This window comes from Amblyraja radiata, chromosome 14, assembly GCF_010909765.2.
Source record: "Amblyraja radiata isolate CabotCenter1 chromosome 14, sAmbRad1.1.pri, whole genome shotgun sequence".
Lineage (NCBI taxonomy): Eukaryota > Metazoa > Chordata > Chondrichthyes > Rajiformes > Rajidae > Amblyraja > Amblyraja radiata.
In genome coordinates this window covers 31,543,372-31,563,222 of record NC_045969.1, presented here as the reverse complement: position 1 = coordinate 31,563,222, position 19,851 = coordinate 31,543,372, and the positions used below count along the sequence as shown (strand labels likewise).

The 19,851-nt window shown below is 41.2% G+C and overlaps 1 protein-coding gene across 3 annotated transcripts in view; it reads right to left on the bottom strand.

Annotated features, from left to right (window-relative positions):
* The window catches only part of nme7 (NME/NM23 family member 7), a 125,009-nt gene that overhangs the window by 104,169 nt on the left and 989 nt on the right, over positions 1 to 19,851 (bottom strand). For 2 of the 3 annotated variants that reach the window (XM_033033017.1, XM_033033019.1), the window contains exon 1: positions 14,862 to 14,999. The exons of the other annotated variant lie outside the window; for it this stretch is intronic. In XM_033033017.1, the coding sequence (XP_032888908.1) occupies positions 14,862 to 14,984 (123 nt within the window). In that variant the 5' untranslated portion in view covers positions 14,985 to 14,999. Of the gene's footprint in view, positions 1 to 14,861; positions 15,000 to 19,851 lie in introns of those variants that run through there. 3 annotated transcript variants of the gene reach the window in all.

Sequence of the window (19,851 nt, the reverse complement as noted above, 5' to 3'; positions counted from 1 at the left end):
GAGAAATAATTCAAAGTTCAAAACTAAATGTAAGTTTGAAGGTTGACAAAACCAAAATAAACAACAGAGACTGAGAAAACAGAAGAGAAGAATGCAAGACCATTGGAAATTGAGGGGGAGCGAGGCAGCCTACAGTACAACGAAGGACAAACACACCAGATAAGGAGGATTTTTGAAGTTTGATTTTACATTAAAAGTTGCATTTTCTACTGGTAAGCATTCAGTACTATTTTTTTCTTAATACCCTCAACTATTAGCCAGGTGCTTTTTGGCAAAATAAGTAAAGGAGTCGTGTTTTAATCTTTTGAGATTATAGAGTGGTAAACCTAGAAACAGGCCCGTCGGCCCAAAACATCTATGCCAAACATCATGCCTACCTAGGCCAATCCGTCTTATCTGCGTTAATTCTTTATTCTTGCTCATTCAGATACCTGTTCCGATGCCTCTTAAATGTTTCTGCCTCCAGCTCATGCCAGATACCAATAACTCTTTACATGAAATGTTTACCCCTCAGATCCCTTTTAAAGCACCTCCTCCTCATCTTAAACCAGTTTTAGACACCCCTACCAAGGGAAAAGGACTTTGGCTATCTACACAAGTTGAAGGACATTCAAGACTGACATGAATACTTGTAGCCAACAACAATATCAAATGATGACAGGTCCACCACTGATTTTCCAGCACCCTTGGTTCCAGAGCGTTTCTGGATTATCTGTATTGCCAGACCAACAGAGGACATGAATCAAGAAGTAATGCTCCTTGTCTCTTAACAAATTAAATCTTTGGCTCTTCCCAAGATATCCTATTGACCAATTTTATTCCAATGAATACAAATTCATACTTTAAACAGAAATACAAACTGTGCATATGTTGTTAAATTTGCTGCATACTGCAATATGCAAACCATTTGATTTCAACGAGACCAAGAAATAGCAATTTGAATACATGTCCAGAAAAATGTGATTCTTGCCCAATAATAACTGAAGTGAATCAAGTACAATTTGAGAATGCCTATCACTATAATCTATACTAAACAACAGTGCATATGGGCAGGAACAAAGCAAGGATTAAATATCATATTGAAAATATTTGGTGACTGGAGACCAATTTTGCTATTTCTCCTTGAAAACACTAAGCAGTAGTTGACCTAGGGGTATTCGAAAGCTTTTCAGTGATAATGACTGGAACATTCAACACCCAAATTTAAAGAATTAGAATCCAAACAGTGATGTTGCTCAATTCATAATCAGAGTTTAACCTAGCAGGAATTCTAGCATGTCACCTCAGGAAAGGAGAAAATAATGCTGCACAAACCAGTTACTGCAGCTTTGACATTCCCTTCCCCTTCAGGTGTTAAATGCCCTTGGCCAAGTGGTTTCACGAGCCTTGATTCAGAAAGTCTTCAGCTCTAAGCTAACTCTTAAACACTCAAATTCAGTACTGTATACTTAAAGTTAGGTATTGCCTTAGCCACTGAGTTCCTACAGCACTTTATATTTTGCAAAAGATACTAGCAAATGCAATTCCTTGTGTTTCTACCTAAAGATATGGTGTCTTTGAAATATTTATATCAGCTTCCTCATTTAAGCGTCAGGCAGGATTCAAACAATTCTCCCAAAGCCTATGCCAATATTTAAAGGTTCAATTCAAATGTCTGTTTATTGTCACGTGTACCAATTAGTCAATTAGTATCACAAAAAATGGTATCTAATCACCACAAACAGAAATGTGTGTGTGTGTAGAAAAGACTTGCTCTACTACTTTGTGCTACTGCTGCAAAATAATAAAATCAAAGCAATAAACATCTTGTACAACAAAATGTAGAACAATCAAACCTGTTAGGTCACATTCTGAAGTGTCAATAATACTCTGGATTCTGAAATGAGCACAAAGCAAGATAGTTATATTAGACTGGCAGGCATACATTTATTAGTTCATGTGAACTGGTACAAATTAATAGTTTTGCAATTGCATTTATTTATTATTACATATTTGTACCATTTCATATTAATTAATATATGCATGCCTGTATGTAATAATAAATGTAACAGCATTAGAAAATGTACTCAATCCATATTTATTGGCGTTAATCCATAAACTCCAAAGAAAAGAATATAGTGCTGGAAATGGCAGGGTCAAATGGAAAGTAAATGACCCAGGTCATCTGCATATGCTATAAAGGAATGTAAAATTGGTGACAAGAATCGCTGACATTTAAAATAAAATACGTAAATTTCAATTTTTAAGAAGTCTGTCCAAATTAAGTTTGAGAGTTAAGAAACCAAAGAATACATGTCCAGAAAAATGTGATTCTTGCCCAATAATAACTGAAGTGAATCAAGTACAATTTGAGAATGCCTATCACTATAATCTATACTAAACAACAGTGCATATGGGCAGGAACAAAGCAAGGATGAAATATCATATTGAAAATATTTGGTGACTGGAGACCAATGTGGGTTACCAGAGACAGAAAGATATACAAAGACAAGAACTTTGTACAGGATAAATTCAATAGGCAATAGAAGAAAGCAAGTCAAGAGGGCATGGAAAAGGCAAGTTTAGAATTGGTGGCCTTGTGATAGAATGAATATAGATTTGGAAATAGCTTGCAGTCAGATGCAAATCAATAAATTTGCTTCATCGTGACTGAAAAGGAAGATAAAACAGGTGAGAAAGTAAGGAGTCATGATGTTGATCAGGGATAATAATTATTGTTTCCAATCAATCTGAAAAGGATGTTGGACAACCAGTTGACAAATGTAAACCGCTTGAGAGATACCGAGGCATCTTCAATATGTGAAATAAAGCGGACTCCGCATATATAACATAGGGGTTGAAAATCATACGGGTTAAAAATCAAGAATACAAAAACAAAAATCGGACAGATGAAAAACAATAAATTCAGTGGATGAATCATTGAAATATAATATAAATTATATACCAAAATTCACAATAAAAGATTATGTACTTAATTTTCTACTTTTAATTAATTTGTTTATTACAAATAAAAACAGCAAGACAAATTGGTAAAATGTCGCTCTCATGCATCTATAATCGTTTCTGTATGCTATTACTAAAAGTATGAACAATGCGCCAAGTATTACAAAGAAAGACTCCAAGTCCACACTGTGGAATCCAGTTCCACAGTTCTCCACATTGTTTCCCTTTTGAGATCATACCTTCCCTAGCCACAATGGGCCTACCGGAGGTCATTTGTGGCCAGCCGGGATTAGTCGTGGTGTTTTCTTGCCTCCAGCTCTTCACCCCTTCCCCACCCCATACTTTCAATCTTAAGATGGGTCCTGACACAGAACGTCACCCATCCTTCTTCTCCAGAGATATTGCCTGACTCGCTGAGTTACTCCAGCACTTTGTGTCTATCTTTGGTATGAACCAACATCTGCAGTTCCTTCTTTCCAAGCCATGTTTAACAACATAAGTTGTTCTGACTTGCACGTTATTGTCTAGTACCACACCATACATCTCATTTATAATTAAGTGAAGAAGCCATTGTGTGGCAAGTTATACCCAAATTGTTTAGAATTACTCTGCATCCAATGCAATGCAAAAATGTCGTAATGGATGCTGAAATTATTTAGATACCTTTTATGGAAACAATGATATTGCACTTGTTGGTGCAGTTACATTCTCATATGGTCATGTGATAGTAGAATTAGGCCATTCGGCCCATCAAGTCTACTCCGCCATTCAATCATGGCTGATCTATATATCTCCTTGCCAACCCCATTCTCCTGCCTTCTCCCCATAACCTCTGATACTTGTACTAATCAAGAATCTATCTATCTCTGCCTTAAAAATATCAATTGACTTGGCCTCCACAGCCTTCTGGCAAAGATTTCCAGATTCACCACCCTCTGACAATAAAGACATTTCTCCTTATCTCTTTCCTTAAAGAACATCCTTTAATTCTGAGGCTGACGTCTAGTCCTTGACTCTCCCACTAGTGGAAACATCCTCTCCACTTCCACTCTATCCAAGCCTTTCACTATTCTGTATGTTGCAATGAAGCCCCCCCACCTCCCCCTCATTCTTCTAAACTCCAGTGAATACAGGCCCAGTGCTGACAAATGCTCATCATAGGTTAACCTACTCATTCCTGGGATCATTCTTGTAAACCTCCTCTGGACCCTCTCCAGAGTCAGCACATCCTTCCTCAGATATGGTGCCCAAAATTCCTCACAATATTTCAAATGTGGCCTTGCCACCCACCGCCTTATAGAGCCTCAAAATTACATCCCTGCTTTTGTATACAGGCTCTCTTGAAATAAATGCTAGCATTGAGTTAGCTTTCTTTACTACTGATTTGACTTGCAGATTTACTTTTTGGGAATCCTGACCCAGCACTCCCAAGTCCCTTTGCACCTCCGATTTCTGGATTCGCTCCTCATTTAGAAAATAGGACTTTCTTTATTCCTACTCCCAAAATGCATGACTCCACACTTTCCTACACTATATTCCATCTGCCACTTCGTTGCTCACTCTCCCAACCTGTCCAAGTCCTTCTTTCTCTACACTTCCTGCCCCTCCACCTATTTCCGTAACATCTGCAAACTTGGCCACAAAGCCTTCAATCCCCTCGTCCAAATCATTAATATAGTGAAGAGTAGTGGCCCCAACACCGACCCTTGCATAGCTCCACTAGTGACTGGCAGCCAACCAGAAAAAGCTCCCTTTATTGCCACTCTTTGTCTTCTGCCATTCAGCCAACCGGCTAACGATTATAGTATCTGCCCTTTGATACCATGGGCTGTCATCTTCCTTAGCAGCTTAACGTGTGGCCTTATCAAAAGCTTTCTAAACAACATCCACTGACTCTCCTTTGTCTGTCTTGCTAGTTGCTTCTTCAAAGAATTCCAGCAAATTTGTCAAGCAAGACAAATTGTGCAATATTTTATCGTGGTCATTAAAATTGTAAAAGTCAGTCATTCTTAAATAAAACCAAACTGCAGTAACGTACTCATCAAATCAAGCAGCATCTGTGGAGAAAAGAACTTTTCAGATTGATGTCTGTTCTTCAGAAATAGGAAGAGGACATCTCACAATTGCTTTGACACTTTAAAAAAAAGTTCATGGAACATGGATATTGATGGTAATGTTGCTATTTATTGTTTATGCCTAAATGCCCCTGAGCTGAAGTAACATTGGTGAGTTTGAAATTACAAACATGCCAGGCTGGGTGAAGGTGGCAGGTTTCCTTTCCAAAAGATATTAATAAACAAAATGGCTTTTACAGGAATGCAACCAACTAGACATGCATGGAGGGTTGACACAAAAACCCAGAGTAAGTCAGCGGGACAGGCAGCATCTCTGGAAAGAAGGAATGGGTGACGTTTTGGGTCTAGACCCTTCTTCAGACATGGAAGGCTAACAGGTATCAGACATGTAAATACTTGTTGAGGAATGGAGTCTGTTGGAGAAGTAAATAATTAGTTTGTGTACGAAGGAACTGCAGATGCTGGTTTACACCGAAGATAGACACAAAATGCTGGAGTAACTCAGCGGAACAGGCAGCATCTCTGGAGAGAAGGAATGGGTGATGTTTCGGGTCGAGACCCTTCTGCAGACTGAGTCAGGGGAGAGGGAAACTAGAGTTATGGAAGGGAACAAAGAAAATGTAAGTTGTGAAAAGGACAGATCAAAGCAGAGGATGAACAAGGAAATGTAGAATGGTTCATTGTTGGCTATGGGGAAGCTGATAACGAGGCATACAAACAGTAAAATTAATCAGGAGGACAGTGAAACTAGTCAGAGAACCAGGATGGGACAGAGAGAGAGGGAAAGCAAGGATTACTTAAAGTTAGAGAAATCAATATTCATACCGCTGGGTTGTCAGCTGCCCAAGCAAAATATGAGGTGCTGTTCCTCCAATTTGCTTTTGGCCACGAGCTGACAGTGGAGGCCCAGGACCAGAAAGGTCAGTATGGGAATGGGAGGGGGGAGTTAAAGTGTTTAGCAACCATGAGATTGCGTAGGCCCAGGCAGATTGAGTGAAGATGTTTGCCGGATGCGTTGGTCTTTGTAATCTTAACAGTGCTGATGGTGTCGGAACTAGGTCAAAAGGATTGGATTTTTGCAATGAGTAAGGGGGATTAATTTTGAATATTTGCTCAATGACAACGTTGGTTGTATGCTTTATTGCTGAGGACACTTGTAGTGTGTGTGACTTTCACTCTCCCACAGCCAACTAGCCAAGTTTGTCAAGAGCCATAAAAAAAAAGCCTTCACTTCTGTTGCACCTTTCCCAACTCAGGGTGATCCAAAGTTGCTGCTGCTGTTTCTTTATGACAACGGTAACTACATCTCAAAGTTGAAATATTTATGAGGTGCAGTTACTATTGTAACAAGGAAAAGGCAGAGGTCAATTTGTACAGTCTGACAAACAAGATAACAACCAAATGATTTATTAATCTGTTCTAGTGAAGTTGATTAAGGAAAACTATAGGGCAGGATTACAGAGAGTAATTCCTCCAGCCTTTGAAATAATATTGTGGGAGTCTTGAACATGAACCCAGACAGGGACTTATTTTAAAATCATATCTATTCAAAACGTCGTATTTCTGATACATTCATTATATCAAGTCAACAGGCTCCATTTCTGGGGCTTAAGCCCATAGCCTATTGATTCAGAAATATGTGTGACATCACTAAGCAAAGACTATATGGACCATCAATGAGGGTTGCTCATGCCACCTGGATGCCAACATGTCACTTATATGGTCCAAGTGGAAAACAGAGATTAACGACCACTGTTGCAAAGTTAGCATCATTACCACTCCTTAATTAATAAAAGCAGCATTTCATTTGTACCTAATACCTAGAAAAAGCTCCCGTCATTACATACTCGATTAGCTGAGAAGGTGATGTATCAGGAGTGTATGGACAGTGGTTTTGGAAAAAGAGCGTTTAAAACTCAGGACACAGTTTTTCCCACTTTTCATACAAGCACCCACCACGTTCTCCTAACCAGTCTCTACTTCCTCCTCCGGCAGCTCATTCCATATACCTACCAACCTTTGTGTAAAAAATGCTGCCCCTCGGGTCTCTATTAAATCTTTTCCCTTAAACCTATGTCGACTGGTTCTTGATTACCCTAGTCTAGGCAAAAAGACATTGCGCACTTGCCCAATCTATTCCTTTCATGATCTTAGACACCTCTATAACATCACCCCTCATCCACCAGCGCTCCAAGGAATAAAGTCCTAGCTTGCTCAACCTCTCCCAGTATGCTCAGGCCCTCGAGTCTTGGCACATCCTCGTAAATCTTCTCTGCACCCTTTCCAGCTTAACATCATCCTTCCTATAACAGGATCACCAAACCTGAACACAATACTCTAAATATGGCCTTGCTAATGTCTTGTACCACTGAAATATGACCTCCCAACTTCTCCACTCAGTACTCTGACTGATGAAGGCCAATATATTGAAACTACACGTTGTTCTTGACCACCCTATCTACCTGTGATGTAACTTTCAAGGAACTGCATTCTTAAATCCCTCTGCTCTACAACACTCCCCAGAGCCCTGCAATTCACTGTATATGTCCTGCCCTAGTTTGAGCTCTCAAATGCAACACCTCGCTCTTCTCTATGTTAAACTCCACTAACCATGCCTCAGCCCACCTGTCCAACCGATCAAGATTTTGCTGCTATTTTTGACAACCATTTTCGCAATCTCCAACACTATGATCTTTTGGCAATCTGCCACTGCAATTTCTTGCACCATTCACAATTAATATGATCAAAAGTCCGGGGCTCTGAATCCGGGGCTCGGCCGCGGGCCAGTGGACGACATCGTCGGGAGCTCGCAGGTCACAGGCTGGTGCCTGTTTTCCGGAGCTCCCGCGGTAACAGCTGCGTCCGCTGGACTGGAGGGTGGCAGCTTCGACCACCCCGGGCCGCGGAGCTTGAACCGGCCCATTCGCGGAGCTCGGTTGAGCCGTGGGACTGATTACCATCGCCCGGTGGGGTAACAACATATCGCCTCAGCGCAGAGGGAGAATGAGGAGGGAAGAGACAGTAACTTTAAGACTTTTGCCTCCATCACAGTGAGGAGGTGCCTGGTGAACTCACTGTGGTGGATGTTAATTTGTGTTTATTGTGTGTTTTGTTGTTTATTATTATATGTATGGCTGCAGGCAACGACATTTCGTTCAGACCGAAAGGTCTGAATGACAAATAAAGGATCTAATCTAATCTAATCTAATCTAGTATGGAAATCCACCATTGCAGCTAACCAATCACCAGATTTACGGGGAAGGTGTTGCGGGAAAGCAAATGCAAGAAACACCGTGAAAGTATGTCTCTGATTTAAAGCAGAACTACCAAAAGCAAATGTCATATTCTCTGATCAGAGATTGACTCAAGCAAGTATACCTTAATTGGGAAGAGCAAGTCTAACATGTGCTGCAGGCCAGTTCTGCACAAGTGGCCATCTCTGTCTTCAGACAACACATGGATATGTGTAAGTGATATAAAAGGCATGTGTTATGCACATTTGGATATCACAGTTCTGGTTCCAGTACCTCCAAGTATAAGCGACGTGGAGATCCAAGAAGGAAATAATTATCGGAGATTCACACCCAGTTTGTAGTTCACAAATAACTTTCCACTTTTGTACAAACTTGGTAGTAAATCTTGACTTAAATTATATTGCACAGCCCTTCTAATGTTGCAATATGTAATAAAATATCTATATAAAAACACATACTGCCTTTTACTACTCAAAGGAGAAAGTTTAATACCTATAAATTGTGTTAAAGTGCTTTCTACAAAACCAGCCTCTACTTACAATTTTATATATTTTCATTCCAGTCTCATAACATCATGCGATCAAAAATACTGCACTTTTTAGCAATCAACCATTTTCAAATGACCTTCAGGGAAACAGAAGATGTATAGCAAAGTTAGAGAGGAATTGTGTTACCAATAAAATGAGTAAATGCTGCCATCCAGTGACATAAATTATGGTCTTCACTGTGAAATATACCAAAATACTGTCAAATTATTTTGGAAACCAGATAATTGAGTCAGAGAGTCAGAATCATATCACAGAAACAACCCCTTCGGCCCAACTGGTCCATGTTAACCAAGATGCCCCATCTAAGCTGGTCCCATTTGCCAGCATTTGGGCCATATCCCTTTAAACCCTATGTGCAGGAAAGAACAGCAGATGCTGGTTTAAATCGAAGGTAGACACAAAATGCTGGAGTAACTCAGTGGGACAGGCAGCATCTCTGGAGAGAAGGAATGGGTGACGTTTCGGGTCGAGACCCTTCTTCAGACTGAAGAAACGACCCAAAACGTCACCCATTCCTGTATCTTCCCTACAAACCCTCCCTGGTTTCCAAGTGTCTTTTAAATGTTATTATAGTACCTGCCTCAACTACCTCCTCTGGCAGCTTGTTCCATATACCCACCACTCCAAGTGATTCGTAGTGTAGAGATACTGTGGGGAAACAAGTCTATGCCAACAAACAATCACTCTTACACTAGTTCTATCCTACACACTAGGGAGAATTTACAACAGCAATTAACCTACAAACGTGCATTTCTTTGCAATGTGGGAGGAAAGTGGAGGACCTGGAGGAAACCCACCCGACCACAGGGAGAACATACAAACTCCGTACAGACAGGACACATAGTCAGGATCGAACCTGGGTCTCTGGCGCAGTAAGACAACAACTCCACCGCTGCACCACTGTGCCGCCAAATTATGTTGAGGCTTATTTGCTCACTGATAAGAGATTTTTTCTAATTTGTGGATGAACTCATCAAATAGTTTTTCAATTTTAAGAAATCTTTTCTAAGTTATTTCTAACCAGCAAGCTTTTTTTCTCCACAGTGAAAAAGTCAGGTTGCCATTAAATCTAATAGATTTGTTCAATTCTCTAGTATACTATTCAAGTACAACATGCCAAAATGAGTACTGACAAGATACCTGGACTGACCTGAATCTTTTCCTCACCCAATGTCTGTAAAACACATCCTATATTTACACAGATTTATAATGAGGAGTCAATTAACAATGAGGATGAGGAAAGCTAATGATTTTTTTTGCTGTGAGGAATCATAGCCACAGAACTCTACAGCATGGAAACACGCCCTTCAGCCCACCTTGTTCAAGTTGGCAAATTGGGCTAGTCCCATTTCCCTACATTTGGCCCATAGCCCTCGTAACCCTTTCAATCCATGTATCTGTCTTTTTAAAAGTCAAGCTCACAGAACTTGCTCTCCGTGACTAGACCCTCAACTTGCTCATCAACGGACCGCAATCTGTACCTTCCTCCTCAAGAACCATCAGCATAAGAGCACCTCAAGGCTGTATGCTCAGTCCCGTCTGCATGCTCAGTCACTCTATTCTTATAACTGTGTAGCCAGACGCAGTTCCAACTCCATCTTCAAATTCATCGACACCACCATTGTTAGATGATGATTCAAAGTATAGGAAGAAATTGATCAACTGACCAAAGGTGCCAGAACAACAACCTTGCTCTCACGTCATTAAAACCAAGTAACTGATTGTTAACTTTGAAAGAGGAAGATCCATAAACCTGTCATCATCGACTGAACGATGGTGGAGAGTCAAAAACATCATATTTTTGGGCATGCCAATCTCTGTCCTAGACCCAGCATATGGATGCAATCATGAAGAAAGCCCACCAATGCCTCTACTTCTTTAGATGATTAAAGAGATTTGGTATGTCAACAAATACTCTCTTGAACTTCTACAGATGTACAGTAGAAGGCATATTGACTGTTTGCATCATATTTTGGCAACTCGGACGCCCAGGAACAAAGAAGTTTGCAAAATGTCCCTCTTATCCAATGTCTTCTAAATCTGGATATGGTGCAAAAAGTGGTGAACACTGCCCAGTCCACCATGGGTACTGATCTTCCCACCAACAAAGGGATCTACAAAAGTCTCTGCCTCAAATAAGCAGCCAGCATCATCAGAGACCCACACCATCCTGGCCACACTCTCATTTTACTCCTGCTACAGGAAGAAGGTATAAGAGGCTGAAAGCTGACATCCAGGTTCAGAAGCAGATATATACCGTTTTTACACATATATATAGTACACTATAATGAAAAACAAAACAGTTCAGAAGATATATACTGAACTTTTTTTGTTGTTGATTATGGAGTACTATGTTTAGATATCTGTTGTGCTGCTGTATGTCTCATAGTTCCGTTTCGGGACATGTGACAATAAAACACTTTTGACTAATTGTATCAGTTTCTATAGCATTTGGGTATGAAGTTTAATATAGAACATAGAATACTAAAGCACAAGAACAGGCTATGCGGCCCACAAATCAGTGCCAAACATGATATCAAGAAACATCACTTATCCACCTGCACATACCCTTAATCTCACCATTCCCTGCATATCCATAAGCCTAACCAAAAGTCTTCTAAATGCCATTAATGAATCTGCTTCAACCATCGCACCCGGCAACAGTGCCTTCCAAGCACTCACCACCCTCTGTGTAAATTTTGTTTTAATTGCTCCGCACATCTCCTTTAAACTTTGCCCCTCTCACCTTCAGTATTTGATTTTTCCATCCTGGGAAAATGATTGTGACTCTCTACCCTATCTATGCCTCTCATAATTTTGTATACAATCTTGAAGTGTTTTGTTCATAGAAAATGCTCATAAAAGGAACAGCTTCATGCAGTTAATAATAATAATTATAATAAATATTATTTTCGGGCGCCTTTCAAATCTCAAGGTCGCCTTACAAAGATTAAACAGAAGAGAAAAATAAAACATATAGTCGGAGAAAAATAAATTATAAGGACATCATCAATACACAAATTAAAGATAGAAATCGCTCCAAAGACACAAAATCAAAAAATCAAAAAAAACAATGTGAAGAGAGAGCAGCGGCAGCTAAAGCGCGCCAGCGTCCACTCTCTCTTCCGACAGCCATCTTGGACACAGACTAACAAAGTACCTTACACACAGAAAAATCATCCCCCCACAGTGGTTACCACTGTGGGGGAAGGCACAAAAGTCCAGTCCCCAACCCCAGTTCTCCCAAAAGTCAGGCCTATTAAGGCCATCGCTGTTGCCTCAACGGAGGCCCGATGTTCCTGGCCGTTCTAGCCGGGTGGTCTTGCCCCGGCGTCGGGAGAGTCCTCACAGCGGCTGGGTCACCTAGAACGGCTTCCGAAGCCGACAAGGACACACCGAGTTGGAGCTCCCAGGCTCCCGATGTTAATGTCTGCGCCGCCCGCTCCGCTCCGCAGACCCGCAGCCCGGAGGTGTTGCTCTCGGCGGTCCAGCTCACCGGAGCTCCAGCGCGTCGATCCAGCGCGGCGACCCAGGCAAGGCATCACCCGCTCCGCTCCGCGATGGCGCTCCCGCGCTGTGCCGCCACCGAAGCCGAGGTGCTGGGCGGTCCCCACCAGGAAACGGCGCTCCAAGCACGCTGGTAGGCCACGAGGACGGGTCGACGGGCAGCCCAGAGAAAAAGCTGCCTCACCGACCAGGTAGGGACCTAGAAGTAAGGTTACCTCCTTCCCCCCACAATAAGAAGTCCATTTCTCCGAAAAAACGACGAACAAAACTAACTAAAAACTGGGAAAAAAATGAATTAAACGGATGGCTGCTGGTTAGCAGCCGTTCCCCAAGATGGCTCCTCCTCCGAGTTAGGACATTCCCTGCTCTCTGTTGAGTTAGTCGATTTCAGCAGAGAAATTAGGCTGTTGCAGCAAGAGAGGAGAAAGAGTGGAAGGAGTTTTGCATCTTATTCTTGTTCACAATCTACTGAAATCTTCAGACAGTTCAGAAACTCCAATTTTCAAACTCTAAGCTATCAACAACTAGAGAACGGTTCTGACCTACTATTGACCTCATTGGAGGCCCCTGGACTATCTTTTATCATACTTTATCTTGCACTAAACGTTATTCCCTTAACCTATATGTCTACACTGTGGACGGCTTGATTGTAATCGTGTTGTTTTTTTTTGCTACTACGCAACATAAGATACGCAAGATAGAACGCAACATAAAAGAGTCAAGAGTCAAGAGAGTTTTATTGTCATGTGGCCCAGATAGGACAATGACATTCTTGCTTACTGCAGCACAACAGAATATGTAAACATAATACTGAACAGGAGATAAAAGTTCAGTATGTCTATATACCATAGACCATATATATATACACAATAAATAAACAGATAAAGTGCAATAGGCTGTTATAGTTCAGATTTTGTTTGATGGCGAGTTTAATAGCCTGATGGCTGTGGGGAAGAAGCTGTTCCTGAACCTGGATGTTCCAGATTTCAAGTTCCTGTACCTTCTTCCCAATGGCAACAAAGAGATGAGTGTGTGGCCAGGATTGTGTGGGTCTTTGATGATGTTGGCAGCCTTTTTGAGGCAGCGACTATGATAGATCCCTTCGATGGTGGGGAGGTCAGAGCCAATGATGGACTGGGCAGTGGTCACAACGTTCTGCAATCTTTTCCGCTCCAGGACATTCAAGTTACCGAACCAAGCCACGATGCAACCAGTCAGTATGCTCTCTACTGTGCACCTGTAGAAGTTTGAGAGAGTCCTCCTTGACATACCGACTCTCTGTAATCTTCTCAGGAAGTAAAGGCGCTGATGTGCCTTCTTTACGATTGCATCAGTGTGCTGGGACCAGGAAATATCTTCGGAAATATGCATGCCCAAGAATTTGAAGTTCTTGACCCTTTCCTCGTTGATATAAACGGGATTGTGGGTCCCTATCCTACCCCTTCCAAAGTTCACAATCAGTTTCTTGGTTTTGCTGGTGTTGAGGGCCAGGTTGTTGTGCTGGCACCATTTGGTCAATCGGTCGATCTCACTTCTATACTCTGACTCATCACCATCAGTGATTATTCCCACAACAGTGGTATCGTCAGCGAACTTGATGATGGAGTTCATACTATGTCAGTCTACGCAGTCATGAGTATAGAGTGAGTACAGCAGGGGGCTGAGCACGCAGCCTTGAGGTGCTCCTGTGCTGATTGTTAACGAAGATGACATATTTCCACCAATACGGACAGACTGTGGTCTGTGGATGAGGAAGTCGAGGATACAATTGCAGAGGGTTGCGCAGAGACCTAGATCTGAGAGCTTGGTAACCAGCTTGGAGGGGATGATGGTAATAAACACCGAGCTGTAGTCTATGAATAACAGCCTGACATATGAGTTTTTGTTGTCCAAGTGGTCCAGAGCGGAGTGGAGAGCCAGTGAGATCGCATCCACGTTGACCTGTTGTGGCGATAAGCAAACTGCAGTGGGTCCAGGTTCTTGTCGAGGTAGCAGTTGATATGCGCCATAATCAAAAGCTTTTTACACTGTACCTTGGTATACGTGACAATAATAAAGTTAACTAAAGACAAATCTCAACAGATGCTGGAGAGTATCTCCCAAGGACATTTAAGAGCATTCAGGTCTCGGATTCATACCCATCAACATCCTGGGTTTAACATTTACAAGAATGCTTAAATTAACTAGTCACATAAATACTCTGGTTACAAAGGCAGGTCAGTAGCTGAGTATTCTGCGGGGAATGACTCATCTCTCTAAAACTTTTCTGCTATTTAAAAGGCAGATGAGAAGTACGATGGAATACTTGCCTGGATGAGTGCAGCTCCAATGACACTCGAGAAGCTCAACATTATCCAGGGCACATCATACATCACATTTAACATTCCCTCCCTTCATCAGCGTATCACTTACAAAATGCAGTGTGGCAACACGCCAAGGTGTCTTTGATAGTTAGTTCTTCCCAAACATAGGAACTGAAAGAGCAGAGGCAGTTGGCACATCGAAACATCATCACCTCCAAATCACACACTTACCAACTTGGAAATGCAACACCAATCATTCTTCGCTGCTAGATCAAAACGCTGAGCGCTGTATCTAACAAGACCAAAGAGGTAACTGCACTTTACGGACTGCTGTGCTTCGAGGTGGCAGCTCATCAAAACCTTCCCAAGGACAATTAAGCTTAAAAACAAAACTGCAAATCTTACTGACACTTGCATTCATTATGCAAATAAAAATAAAAGAAAACAGCGCCACCTGGAGAGGAGTGCTACAGCAAGAGATGAACGTGCACTGTGAGGAAGTCAATTTGTAGCGACACCTGGCGGTGGCCCTGGGTAATCGAACCCTCGGGATTGGCTGGAGAAGCCACATGAGCGTGGGTGTTTATTTTCGCGGGTTTTCTACTGCATTGATTCTTTCTAGCGCCACACGTGTGGAATCAACCGTGTATTTGGCTGTCTCTAGCAATTTGAGTAATTTCGTTGTTTTCGTTTTCAAAATAAAATAATTTTGCTTACTCGCTGTCTTGACTTGCCAAACTGGTGACCCCGACACGTCCAACCGAATATTGGACGTACAGCATGCAAGCCGCCGCCATCCCCGATGCCCAGCAAAATGCCGTCGGCCTCAAGTTGCCCGTGTTCTGGGCCGAGCAACCGCAGGTCTGGTTCGCACACATCGAAGTACAGTTACACCTGCGGAACAATGTCGTCGACGACACTAAATATTTCCACGTCGTCGGGGCTCTCACTCAGGGGACGGCCTCGCATTTGCTGCCGGTCTTGCAGGATCCACCGGTACTCGCGAAGTACGATGGCCTCAAAGCCCTCCTCCTACGTATATTCGGCAAACACTCGACTCGCCAAAAATTGATATTTTTAAGCAGAGATAGATGGATTCTTGATTAGTACAAGTGTCAGGGATTATGGAGAGAAGGCAGGAGAATGGGGTTGAGGGGGAGAGTTAGATCAGCCATGATTGAATGGTGGAGTCGACTTGATGGGCCAAATGGCCCAATTCTACTCCTATCACTTATGAACATGAAGTTGATGGCTCAAAGAGGAGAAGGTGCATAAAGTATAGAAACAACTCCATACCTAAAGATTAAATTTAAAAGAGCAGGAAAATTGTGAGATTTTACTAAAGGATCCTACCTTTTAGTATTGTAAAGGTGTCTAAAAAGATAGCAACCAAATACTCTATTAAAAATTATTCAATTATCCGTGATTAAATATTTGGATTAAATATGCTGTTTATTTTAATTGCAAACATTTTTAGATCCCTTAAAGTACGGTGGTCATTATTTTAAATTTGTTGATGAAATCATTGTGAATAGGTTAGAGGGCAAAAGATAGGTGAAGTGAGTGGACAGAAATTTAGTACATGATGAAGTATAATGTGGGGGGAGTTGTGAAATTTTCAATTCAGGGGGAAAAATAAAATGTTTCTTTTCTAAATAGTGATAGATTGCAGAGTTGCAAGACGCACAAGGACCTGGATGTCTGAGTGCATGATTCACAAAAAAACCTAGCTATTTTGCAGGTATGGTCATGTGTCGAGTTGGCAGCTTCTTTCACCGAGGGGTTTCCTCTGGTGCTCCAGTTTCCTCTTACATACCTCCGGACATTTAGGCGGATTTACAGAAAATTAGTGGGATTGATCTGTCAGCTGGCACAGACTCAGTGGGCCAAATGGATTCTTCCCATTTCACTCAAACATTATGAATACAAAGCTCCTTGAAATTCTTTGACCTGTCTCCCAATGCCAAGCCCACTGGAAATGAAAAAGGATCGAGTGCATATCTTATGTTTACAAAATAAAAGTAAATAGAATCCATGCATCATATGAAATCCTGCTTCAGCCAAAAAGTGATATGATCCAGTCAAATAGGACCATCTGCCATAGTGGTCAAGCCATAACAAAAAATCCTTAGTTATATGGCCACAAATTCATTGCCAGACAGCTGTGGAGGCCTAGACATTAAAGCGAAGATTGATAGGTTCTTGATTAGTCAGGCCGTCGAAGGTTATGGGGAGAAGGCAGGAGAATGGGGTTGAGGGGGAAAGATAGATCAGCCATGAGTGAATGGCAGTGTAGACTTGATGGGCCGAATAGCCTGAATCTGCTCCTATGTGTTATGGTCAAAATTGCTCCGATCACATCAACCTATCAATTTTGTCGTTTTCTTTAAACAAAGTCAACAAAATGCCCTTCTGAATTTTACTTTCTTTCTCGCATCTATTTACTCATCTTACTGCATGATAGGACAATTATCATGAACTCCAAGTTGCTCTTGCACCTTAGTTCCAAGGCAGTTATACAACAGTCTTCCAATATCAAAATAAAACAATAGCCACAAACAGAAAGTTCAACAACCCAATTGAACAAAAACTAATTTAATATTCTTAACAAAGCGAGGCAACTGCGAGATTAAACTAAATGCCAGTCCAGAAATTCATCAGATTGATTGCCGAGTTCACTCTCAGTCTAGCACTGGTAAATATGCAAAGTACGAGGAAGAATTCAGATTTGCACATCCAATTATACCCAAGTCAGTATATCCCACTTACAAGTATAAAGGAAATTATAAGGTTGCCTGGATTTTGTGTGAAAAGATTCTTGCTAGTAACAGGAGTAAACTGTTCCGAGTAACATAGACAATCCACAGATGCTGGCTCACCTATTATTTCCAATATTTTCTATTTTTACTTTGAAGTTTAAAGTAGTGTTAAACATGTCACATGTTTAATCAATAATGTTTTATTATTAATGTTTAATGTTTTATGTGTCATTCCTGAATGTCACTGTATGTCATGTTGTCACTTGCAGGGGGAGCACAAAGGCAAATTCCTTGTATGTGAATACTTGGCCAATAAACTTATTCATTCATTCATATCATGCATATTTTCCATTGAGTAAAAAGGGAACGTTTCAATTTGTTGGCAGCAATTGACAAACAAAAAGACAACAAGATTTTTTGTTAAAACTCAAAGTTGTTGAGATTTAAAATACCTGGAAGGAATGGAAAATGATTCAATAATAGTTGCAAGCAAACTATAAACATAACCTGTAAAAAACAAAAGCACTATTCAAAGGAAAATATCAGAGAAGCTGAGTTTTACAATTGCATGCTAGAAAAATGTACTTAAATCTGTAAACACCATATTTAGAGTTGGAAACCAATGGCGAATAAAGCACAAAATAAATCAATGTGGGCATTGACTCTCTAAAGTCGGCTTGTGCATATGTGCCGACTAACTGCTAAAAGGCTGCTGCTTATACAGTGCAGTTTTTTCATATTAACAAGTATTATTTTTCCAAAATAATGAAACAAAGTAAACAGAGAACAATCAAACCCTACAATAAAACCTCTGTTCACTATTTCCAGATGGAGGCATTTGTTGTTAGATGGGGCTATTCTCCATTGCAAGTTCCCACACAACTGCCAGAAAATACCACGTTCATATTTTCCAAAAAAAGTACTAACACTAAACAAAAAACATGATAATCCCCTGGTGTTGCACATCAAAGTGAAGCAGGATCCACCTGAAGGACAGGTTGATCCTTCATTACCATAGCATGTACTGTGTTCTATGAGTCACTGAGGCCATTGCAATCCAAGGAAACTAGCGGGTATAGCTTTAGGTTGAAAGGACAAAATTTAAAGGAAATGTGCGGGGCAAGTTATTTTACAAAGATGGTGGCGAGTGCCTGAAACGCAATGCCAGGGATGGGGAGGAGACAGATACAACAGCAGCATTTAAAAGGCTTTTAGAGAGGCACATGGATATGTAATGGAAGAATATAGATCATGTGCAGACAGAGGAGATTAGTTTAACTTGGCATAATCTTTGGCATGGACATGGAGGACTGAAAGGCCTATTGCAGTGCAACAGGCCTTTCAGTCCTCCATGCCCATGCCAAAGATTATGCCAAGTTAAACTAATCTCCTCTGTCTGCACATGATCTATATTCTAAGTTCATGAGTTCATGATCTATATTCCAAGTTCATGAGTCCTCACAGTCACCAAGTTCTTCTGACAAGTTCCTTAATGTGTGTCCATAAATTGTCCATTTCAACAGCTGACCATGAGCAAATATAGTACAGCTGAATCCTCCAATATTTAAATACAAGCCTATGTTACTTTCAGCAAAACATAAAGTGCTAGAGGAACTCAGCAGTTCAGGCAACACCTGCAAAGGGAATGGACAGACCATGTTTTCGGTCAGGACCCATTTTCAGACTCCGTTTCAGCACTAGCTAGGCAGCAGGCAATTGAGCCATTGTTCCTTCCTCTAACTCAAGGGGACAGTGGGTAATTATATATATTTTTGCCTGATTGAAGGCACTTTAAATTTATGTTAGGATTTTGCTTTGATTAAAATTAACTGCATGGAAGCAGGCCAGTCAGCCCACCACAGGGATATGCAGAGAGGAGATTAGTTTAACTTGGTCAATAAACACAAAGTGTCTTGGCTTAGTTGCAATAGTGGCATTTAAGAGGCACATGGATATGCAGGGAATAGAATGATATAGATCACATGCAGGCAGAGGAATCATACAGCGCAAAGACAGGCCCTTCAGCCCAACTTGTCATTCCTGAACAAGTCTCATCTGAAGTTTGGGCAATATCCCTCTAATCTCTCCTATCCATGTAACTGTCTCAGTGCATTTTTTATGTTATTATAGTATCTACCTCAACTACCTGCCCTGGATGCTTATTCCATGTATACCCACCAACCTCTGTGCGGAAAAAGTTGCCATTCAAGTTCCTATTAAATTTTTCCTCTCAAACCTATGTTCTGGTTCTTGATTCCCCTCCCCAGGGTAAAATAATGTGTAGTCACCAATCCAAGCCCATCATGATTCTATACACCTTTATAGGTTCACCACACATCCTCATGCACTACAAGGAATAAAGTCCTATCATGATAGATAAACTAGCATCTGTAGTCTTCGTAAACCAGCATCTTTAGGTTCTACTCTATGTCTAGTTTAGTTTAGAGATACAGCACGGAAGC